At 43.4% G+C, this 10,637-nt stretch overlaps 1 protein-coding gene across 1 annotated transcript; it reads left to right on the forward strand.

Annotated features, from left to right (window-relative positions):
- Positions 1–8,768: 8,768 nt before the first annotated feature.
- Positions 8,769–9,815, forward strand: LOC146812110 (E3 SUMO-protein ligase KIAA1586-like). The gene has a single exon (XM_085615131.1). The coding sequence runs from the start codon at positions 8,769–8,771 to the stop codon at positions 9,813–9,815; it is 1,047 nt and encodes a 348-aa protein (XP_085471257.1).
- Positions 9,816–10,637: the final 822 nt, after the last annotated feature.

Below are 10,637 nucleotides of genomic sequence, written 5' to 3' on the forward strand. Positions count from 1 at the left end.
TAGTGCCCTTAATAGCTCTCCTTCATAGTCCAGAAATCAAGCTACACCACTCTCCATCTGCAACGAGTATCACAGGACACAATGAAGGTCTGTCCGCTTCTGTTATGACATAGTTTCTTATCAACACCAATAAGTCCCATTTCAGTCCATCCCAAGATCTGGAATTCATCAGAACCTGGTTCTAGACACCAGAGAGATTTATCTCCCTGAACTGAAAGTGGACAAGTTGGGACTTCAGTTATCTAACATTCTAGTCTACTACATTGCTCCAGTCAAGGACTGTACAAGTACAAGCAGAGATGGGCTGAAGGGTTCTAATCCAAGACACTTTTCATTTAGCCAAGATCTGACTAACAGTTTTGATTTTGCTTACTGTGGGCACTCTGTGTATTTCTTGTTCACTCAGTTTGTCTGTACTAGGGTCCAATGATCAGACATCTACTGTTTTGTCCTCCTTATTTTCGGAAGTATCACATGGTTGTTCCGTATCTTCTACACTCAGGAACAGTCTTCAGAGGTGGTTGAATCCTACAGACCTCAAGCGAGGAGTTCTTCTTTCCCTCCCTCCTGTTATTATTACCACAGATGCTAACAAAGGGGTCTGGGTAGCGCCTCTAAGGTCATTTTTTAGTGCAGGGGAGGTAGTCTTATTCAGATCTAGGCCACTCCTCTAACTAAAGACACGTGGTGACAATTCTCAAAGCTCTTCTCTGGTTTTCTCCACTGATAAATGTTCAGGCAATTTTGATTTGGACAGACAACATGGAAACAAAGTCCTACATAAACAAACAGTGAGGAATGGGATCTGATTGTCAAACTCACATAGCTGCCCTGATCTTCACCTGGGGCCTATCTGCCTCCCAAGTTCTAGGAATTCTCAATGTGAGAGATCACTTTTACAGAATCTTTTCTCCCTCTTACATTTTTAAATTATCCTATTTAGTTTTTCTGGAGATTTGAAGGAAGTTCAGCACTCCAGTTGTTGATCTCTTTGCCAGCTCCCACAATGCTATTCCTCCATGTTACCTCTCCAGTTAACGGAGTATAGGGGGTAGATGCATTAACTTCTCCTTGGCCCCTCTTCTTTGTACCACTTCCCCTAATACCTCTGATTCCCAGATTGTTTGCTCGTTTCTGGAGAGAAGAGGTAGTCTTAGGGCCTGACTACAAGTTTGGCATACAGGGTTACTACGTCACAAAAGTGACATATATCCCATCTGCCAAAGTTACAATTTCATTATATCCAATCAAACTTGTAAGTCGGTGGATGGGATATCTGTCACATTTGTGATGGAGTATCCCATCCACCAAACTCCTAATCATGCCCTTAATTCTGATTGTCACCTTTTGGTCCTAGATGGGTTGGTTTTCCCCTGCTGAGACAAAGAGCCGAAGCCCTGTATCTCCATTTAAATTCTTGTTTGTGCCATGGTTCTCCTCTGTTCCAGATGTCACCATCATCGTCTAACTGCCGGGAAGCTGAAAGGAGGGATCTCTAACATCTATGTCTTTCCTTTTCTCTTGCTGTATCTATTCAAGCATCTTGGTGTTGTTGTACTTGACAGTCACATGACCACTACTGGAACACTTTTTCTTCCTGGTGTTAAGGCAAATTTCTAGACTCATGCACATTTAGGCCCAAATGGGACTTTTGATGTCTTCAAGACGGGTTAATCTGAGTTTGTCGTTACCGTGGGCAGCAATATAGGGTGTTAAAGCCTTTTGTGGCGAGGATCTATAATTGAGCAACTGGGAAATCGTCTCCTGAAAAGTTTTTCTCTTCACCATCCTCCTCTTAGATCAGCTGTACCTTTCTGCAGGGCACGAGTTGGGGGTCCACTTATTTTCAAGAGTGGACGCCTTCCCCCCTGCTCAAAAGCTGCCTGACCTGCCTGACCTGCCTGACCTGCCCGACCTACCCGAGAGTGAAGTAGTTAAAACTTGTTGCTGGCATCCAGAGAAGGAAAGTTATTTTTGGCTTGGCAATGATTTTGTGAAGTCGATCTCAAGGTAAGGGAACAGACGATGGTGCCTGGGCTCTGCAGTGTCTGTGACAATGAGTCCGTGACGGAGCGGGGATGATTTGCTATTTTCTTGAATATTTGTGAAGTTAGTAATGTTAGCATTACGTGTAAACCCTACCAGGCCAACATAAGGGTATCTGCAATTTAATTTAATTTCAGACAGAGGATAGCGAGGGAGAGGGGCTTGACTCTGCAGTATTCAGTTGGGAGGGAAAAAGGAGTGAGCGTGCAGTATCAAGTGGGCCTGGGGAGGGAAGGAGTGAGTGTGCAGTATTTAGTGCCGGCATGGATTCGATTGAGGGAGGGGGGCGCAAGGATTAGCGGTACAGACCCTGAACTGTTGAAGCAGAGAACATGACCAAGCCCCTTTCCCCTCTCAAACTCCTTCTTGTTCTACTGGATATTGTCTGAAGGTAGTACATAAGGTTTCCCATGAGAACAAGCAATTAGAGAGTGGACCTGACTCGTGCCATGTCAGTATCAACCCTCTAAATGCATTCTGGGAGCTGGGATCTAAGACCTTTGACATCCACTGAATGATGATCAGGGAAAGCTGCCCAACTGCCAGGTACTGGAAATGTAAGTTTGAGCACCCCATCTTACACCGAACACTGACCGCAATATAGAACTATGTGGGCCATTCTGTGCTACTGTGTGTGGAGCTGAGGGCTGTCCAATTCTGTAAGATAGGAGTAAGCTTGTGGAGTGAAAATAGCAGCACTACAAGCGCGGAGATTAAAACCAGTACAGAATACAAAAAAATAATGGATGTATGCTTGAATTAATCTCAGCCCCTAGTAATCATTCAGGGCTAAATCCTATTCCAGCGTTACTTTGTGCACCATGCCACCTCAGCTTGGTCCCAGAAATATGACCAGTTTCGTCCTTGTTATGGGCTCATTAGCTTGGTATAGATTGGCTCCAGTGACACAGTGTGCACAGGACTCACGTCTGGTTTGGTGCGCAAAATAACGGTGGACTGGGATGCAGCCTGAGTAATTACCAGTGGCTGAGATGCATTCAAGCATTCCATTCATCACTTTTTGTATACTTTGAGATTAAACCAGGGCATAGAATGAGAAAAGTTGACTAGTTTCAGAAAATAGTCTGTGCATATTCGTGCTGTAATTTCTTTGCATGCATTAGCCCATTATGCATAAAGCTGTAAATGTGATTGAGGTCTCTAGGAGTTCTAATTTCTGCATCAAGTTTAGCGAGGGGACAGTGCGATAATATCCTGATTTATAAAGAAATTAAGACACATTTCATTGCATTCAAGATTTGTATACAACACTATCTAATTAGTACCAGGTCCAGGGGGTGCCCTTCTGCGGGTAGAAAAGTTGCAATGTTTTAGCAAGTTTTTGTCGCAAAGAAGGTTGAACGATTCCAAGAAAATCTTATCACAAGAAGAGGTGAGTTCATCAGTGCTCTAATGCAGTAAACCATCTTCTAGGTGGACGGTGAACGATGTTCAGCTTTAGTAGTTAGGTCTCGCCTGACCAGCGCATGCGCTGGGCTAGCGAGACTTATTGAGAGGGCTCCAAAAACTGCTACCAGGCCAGCCTAGAGCTACAGTGCATGTGCGCGGGCGCGCGCCACTTTTACCGCGATTACTTTCACTTTAGCGGCCGCACGTCCGCTTTGATGTTTGATCGCGATCACTTTCACTTTTGCAGCCGCTTGGCGTAGCCAATAGGTCTCGCTTTTGGGACCTTATAAGTGTTTAGTTATGCAACTGTTGCATGGCTAAACACTTACAAGGTCCCAAAGGCGAGACCTATTGGCTATGCCAAGGCTTGTTTTTGTATTGTGTTTCTAATATTCACAGTGAGGAACTGGAATGAGAAGGAGTTTACAGAGTTCATTCGTTTGCATTTAAAGTATTAATTGTGGTTAAAAACAGCCCCTGGCTTAACCTAAATTTAACGATGTTGTGTCATTGTGGTATGGTAGCGTCCATGGGGGATGAACAGAACAAGGTTTCAGTAAGTGTAGTAGACTCAAGGTCAAAGTCTTTTGATCTAGGCAGATATGGTAGTTGCATTAGAGACAGGAGACCAATAGTTCACAGTAGCTTTGATGTGATGTGTTGGAGATCGGTCAGTCGGTTAAAAAGTGGTAATTATTTTGAGGTTATTTGGGCATATTAGGATGTCTAGCTCTGGAAAGTGTGGGAAGGGGAAGTGTTGTTGGATATGCAATCAGAGTATTCCAGTGCCGTTTGACAAATATCCATAAATCGATCTCAAGGTAAGGGAGCAGCTGATGGTGCCTGGGCTCTGCAGTACCCGTGACAGGGAGGCCGGGACGGAGCGGGGTTATTTACTATTGTCTTGGCTATTTGTGAAGTTAGTAATGTTAGCATTAAGTGTAAACTCTGCCAGACCAGCATAAGGGCATCTGCATTTTCATTAAATTTCAGACAGAGGATAGCGAGGGAGAGGGACGTGAGTCTGCAGTATTGAGTTGGGAGGGAAGAAGGAGTGAGCGTGCAGTATCGAGTGGGCCTGTGGAGGGAAGGAGTGAGTGTGCAGTATTGAGTGCTGGCATGGATTCGAGTGAGGGGGTGGCGCACGGGAGGAGTGGTGCAGACCCTGAACTGTTGAAGCAGAGAACATGACCAAGCCCCTTCCCCATCTCAAATCAAGCCCCCAACCCCCCCGACCTAAGGAGGAGGCCAAACTGCAGGTCCCAGCATGCACCAGGCACATGAAGTAAGCCATACTGTGAATAGCAATGTGCCACAGGGGAAGAAGCGACTTAGAATGAGCCCGAGGGAATGAACCTGTAGGAATGAGCTACTCAGGCATTGAGCGCCCGGGACAGAGCTCTGAAGAGAATTAACCACACTTAGTCTGACCCAGCGCTTTAAATGAGCCTGTACTGTCCGGTATGGAGTACCGGCATTTCCATTTTTCCATTTCAAGCACAGGTCTGACCCACCGGAAATAGGCCACAGATTATAAGATAGGTGGTACAAGGAAGGAATGAGCAACACAGGGAATGAACCCACACATAGACTGAGCACTGAGAATGGGCAATGGGGTATAACACGTAGGAATGAGCCACAGAGAATGTACCCAAATGGAATGGGCTGCAAGACTTGAGCAACGCCGAGAATTAGTCACAGGGGATGAACAGCAAGAACTAAGCCAGAGAGAATGAGATACTGAAAATGGGCCACAGAGGTAAAGGGCATGCAAGGAGTGAGCCACAGGAATTGAGTGGCTCATAGAAAGAGCCACAAGGAATGGGCTGCAGTGAATGAGCCACATATGGCAGGACAAAATCAGTTTGGTAGTTGGCTGAAATCTTCATGGAAAATAGCATTTCACTCCCCTATTACTGATCAGATACCGCCACAAACAGTGTCCTGGGAGACACAGGCCATGAGGGTGATTGGGCCTGCAGTGGACTCTGGTGTCTTGCTCATGTTGAGACCTGAATAACGCTATCAGTGGACCATCCGATACAAGTTGTCCGCACATGGTTCCTTAGCTGCAGTTGGTAGTCCCATGAAGATTTTTCGACTGCAATAGGAGAAGGCTTCTCTTTCGTCCTGCAAAATCTGAAGAGTAAGATGTGTGGTCAATACTTGTGGCTCAACTTGCCAATCTTGTTCAACCCTCCCATGAAGCATAGGTACTTTACCATCGGTTTTAATTGGCTGGCTTTTAGAAAGTTACATTTTCCTTGCTTGAAGCATGTGTAGGTTAATCAGTATTTGCTCTCCGATTTCTCACAACTATAGATTGCACTTGAATGTGTGAACATGGTATGAAACGCAGATTTTTATTTCAGGTGTTTTGCAGCAGTTTCAAAATATTGTAGTGCTTCTCATCGCTGAATCGGGTGCAATGACTGAGATCTATTGCTTTGCACTTTGTAGCTTGGTTTGTTTTCACTGAGTGGAAAGTGACACTCTAAGTGTCACACATACACATTGAAACCATGGAAATGTCACACAAAAGAAGGGCTTCCTGTTTTATGGTATTTCTTTTTTTATCATTTCAATCTGTATTTATCCATATTTATCTTTTGGCCATTTTATCTGTATTTCTTCATATTTATTTTGTGCTTTGCAAATAAATTAAGTTGTAAAACTGTACATTTCCATATTTATTTAACTGATAGACACGCACTCATACTTTGCTGTCTGTCATGTTTTAGCTATTTAAGCTGGCAAATATTACATAACAATACATCCACTGCAAATACTAGCATTATACCATAAATGTATGTTGACATATGCTATTATTTAAAGAAATGTCATCCTGTTTTTTAATTTCCATGCTGTCCAGCTGCTGTTCTGTAATTCATGAAAGACAGCACGGAGAGTCACTTAAAAGTAGGACAATGTTCTGTATTTATCCACTTTTAAAAATAAATGCAGACAGAAAACAATGTGTTTTCTGTCTGTATTTATCTGTAAAAAATCTGTAAAAATGGAAAACGGGGAGCCTTACACATAAGCATCCTGAAAAAACTTGGCAGCTATTTGTATTAACTCGAGTTATGCACTATTATCCCATCACTTTGCGGCATGGAAGACCCTCCTAACTGAAATACACCATACCTACCTTGCATTGGAATCATTTTAACTCAATTTGTGCAGCTGCACTTTACAAGCGCGTAACATAGCTTGAGAACTGCATCTTTTTCTTTGCTTTTGACCAATTCTGCTCCGCACATCATGCATGACTTTTCCAATTGACTTTCCTCTTAGTTCCCTAGTGGAATTGTCTTTGGGGCAAGGAAGCATGGATGTTTCTAACTTTAGGGATAAAAATGATCACTTTTGAAAGGTCTCAATGCAGTCATGAAAGGCAACCTGCTGTGCCGTCAACATCCAAAAGCTCTTTAACCTCTTCAAATATTAAAATTTGGGTGCTCAAGATTTATGGAAATCTATGGAATGCCTCGGAATCATTTCTAAGGAATGAATGACCATGGCAGCAGGTTGCCACCATTCCTTCAACTATGAAAATGCTTACAGCGGCCTAATGTGGAATATTTTATTTGCGCTACAGCTTACAGACAGTATCTTGGGAGCCATCCTATTCAATAGAGCTCCCTGCCTTGCATTTGTCCTGCTCACACCTACCATGGTCCATCCTGCAATACAGCAGGGCCGCGTTGGGTCCCATGCTCACCCAGGACACAACACAGATCACCAGGAAGTCGCAGAGCCAGCTGCTGCCAGACTGGAAACTTTACCTTCTCGCCCTAGCACGGAGGCTGCAACAGTGGTAGCCAAGAGAGGTAAAAAGCACTGGTACTCCTTGCCAGAGAATGTTTGGTTCATTTATGACCACAGATCTTTGTAATTTAATGTTCATACATTACATGGGAAACGAAATGAGCAATATCACACCGGTAAAATTGAAGATCATTGATTGCTAATTGAGGGAATTTTTCTTTTTTAAAATGGCATTGTGTGACTTTCTCTTTTTTATTGTAATACCACCACAAACCTGGATGGGTGGCTCATTGGGCCACAAACATTTTTCTAAGTGCAAAAAGTAATGATAAAAATATTTTTGCCAAGCAATTTTGCAATTTTTTCTCCTCACCAACCATCAGTGAATATGAGAGTGGCAAATGCAAAAAAATATAGCTGACCCAATGCTTTCAACAGAAATAAGCAAACGCAAATACAGCATCATGGATTTCTTTGCAAATGCGAACAAGAGATCACGGTACGATTCTGAAAGTAGCCTATTGATGCCCAGTGCGTGCTTGAACGATGTACCTGCACAAGTTTCAGATAGTATGATGTCAAGCCAAGGATCAATTCAACCTTCTCCACTGGAAGACTCTACAACAACGATCCGGGATGCGGGAGACAGCTCATCAATCGTTCAGTTTTAGCGTCACATGGTGTGGGTATGTCTAGAGAATGGGTCACTGGGAGCATTGCTGCATCAGGCCCAACAAAAGCTAGCCACTTAACCTCACTGCGGAAATAAATCCATAAGCATAACATTTCTGAAGCTCTTTCTAACGCATGTGATATCCGAGCTGCATCCAAGAAGGAGGTACTGCGGTCAACGATCCTGGACCAGCAGAGGCATTGCCATGCTTCAACGGTTAAGGTATTTTGCACACTTTACTTTTGTGCAAAAAATAATGGCCCCTTTTCAGACCTTCTAGGTCTAGTAGCCTTGCAGGTTGCTAATGAGTCAGATATGGGCTCGATTCAACACAGCGAATCCACTGCAGCAAGGATAACCAATTGCATTGCTAAGGAATCGCGGAGAAAGCTTTGCATCTGCATCGTTGAACAGGCTCTAAAAATCTCAGTTTATATTGATGAGTCAACAACCCATACTTCCATCACCATTTTAATTATTTATGTCTGTGCCGCAATCAATGGAAAAGAGCCCCTCGCCTTTTTCCTTGACGTGCTTGAGTTGCCATGAGGAGAAGCAGAGTGCATTGAGTACTCACTGTTGAAATGTCTTGAAAAACATGGGTTTTGCAACAAGTTCCTTGCAGACAATTGGATAGGGATGTGCAGTGATGGTGCCAGTGCAATGCTTGGGAGAAACTCTGGTGTTTTGGAGAGGCTATGTTGTAAATACCCTCGCCTTGTAAATGGCACTGTCTATGCCACTGGCTTGAGCTCAGTGTCACGGACACGGTTGATACAGTGCCAGGCCTTAAGCACCTCGCATAATTTTTCAAAAACCTGTATGCTGTGTACCACCAGTCTCCCAAAAATCAGCGGGAACTCTCTGCATGTGCGAAAGAGTTAGAAATTGCAATTCTGAAAATTGGGCGAGTATTTCAGTCCAGTGGATTGCTTCTAGCAAAAGGGCAATACGAGCAGTGTGGGAGTCATACCCAGCCCTTCACCAGCTTTTTGTTCAGTCCAGCTTAAGTACTTCTTGTGATGCCAAACACCAGTCTACTTTCAACGGGCTGAATAAAATCCTGACATCTTCCGATTTTTTGCTGAATCTAGCTGGTGTTGCAGATGCGGTGCATGAAATTGGAACACTGTCAGAAGCACTTCAAAGGGATGACGTAACTCTGCCACGAGCTTACCCGCTCATCAATCGTTCAGTAAGGGCAATTGAAAAGCTTAAGGAGTTCCCAGAGACACACAGAAAGGAGGCTGACAAAGTTATTGAGAGTGGCTTATTTAGAGGAGTGCTAATCAGCTGGGAGGACTCACGTGGGCAGGTAAAAATAAACCTTCCCCAGTTTTATCAAAATCTGGCAGATAACTTGCGCTCCAAGTTGTATGCACAGTCTGCAAGCAATAGGTCCGCCACATCATCTCAGACAGATGAATTTTTAGCGCTCACATCAGAGATAGATGTTATCAACCCACAGAAGTGGCCAAACGACATTGAGAGCCCATGGTATGAAGGTGAGGAGAAACTACAAAACCTGTGCAGGAGATTCTCTCTTAATTATAAAGGCGTATCTGAAGGCGTCAGAGACTATGTTGATAATGGTGGTAATGAGGTTCCAGAGAAACTGCAACCTGTTTTGAGGGCCATAAACACAATTCCTGTGACTTCAAGTGACAGTGAAAGGGGTTTCAGCACAATGAACTTGATAATGTCACCCATACGAAACTGCCTTGGTATCGGAAGCCTTTCCTCATTAATGTTTATAAACCTCATGGGTCCTCCTCTGCCTCTTTGGAACCCAATGCCATATGTCAACAGGTGGTTGATTGCTCATCGCCATGCAGATGATACTCAGTCTAGAAAGGTAGATCCTACAGCCCAGCACAATAAAAGATATGCAGACGCATGGGCGTTTTTTAATTGATGGTTTTCAATGATATAAGTAGACTTACTAATTTTCCATGGTCAAACATCCTGTGGCAATATAACATGTCCCATAATGTCTGCAATAACAGATGTACAGAGTATCAGGTTGAAACTGTACAGTGTGCACATTGCATTTTTTTATCATGGTCACAGTGTATTAAACTTGTCAGTATATTTAAATGTGGTGTTCTAGGTAGCATAATAAATGTTATAGTTTTGATAATCACTATTGTAGTTTCTAGCATGTGGTTTTCTTTGTTTTTTACAACGCACAAACTCTGCTTTTGTTCATGGTGCCATGTTTTAGTATGCCTCGCTTACAGCACTTAGTGGCTTGACTAATGTAGTTGTACACCAAACTTCTTCCACATTTGGGCTGTTAATTCCTCCGTACAGGGACCTTAAGTCACAGGCTTAAGTACTGAGCAGCTTCAATTGTTAAATCTTGCAATACGTGCAAATGATAGATCTGCTGCACATGTGATGTCACTTGCTGTTGTGATGTCACTTGCTGTTGTGATGTCACTTCCTGTTGTGATATCACTTTCTCTCGTGATGTCACTTCCTGTGACACCACCTAACTTGGAGAGTCCCCCCACTTCTTTTTTTAGGACTTGTGCCTTGCCTTTCTGGGATTTACCTATGGCTCTCAAAGCCCTAAAGCTTCCATCTTTTGAGCCTCTGGAAGAGGTTTCATTAAAATTTCTATCCGTCAAGGATTTCTTGCTAAGGGACAATACAACAGCTCGCAGATGTGGGAAGTTGCGCTCATTGTCTAATAAACCTCAATAGCTGCCTTCTTTTGACAGTCTTATTCTTT

The sequence above is a fragment of the Triturus cristatus genome, chromosome 7 (genome assembly GCF_964204655.1).
Source record: "Triturus cristatus chromosome 7, aTriCri1.1, whole genome shotgun sequence".
Taxonomy (NCBI): domain Eukaryota; kingdom Metazoa; phylum Chordata; class Amphibia; order Caudata; family Salamandridae; genus Triturus; species Triturus cristatus.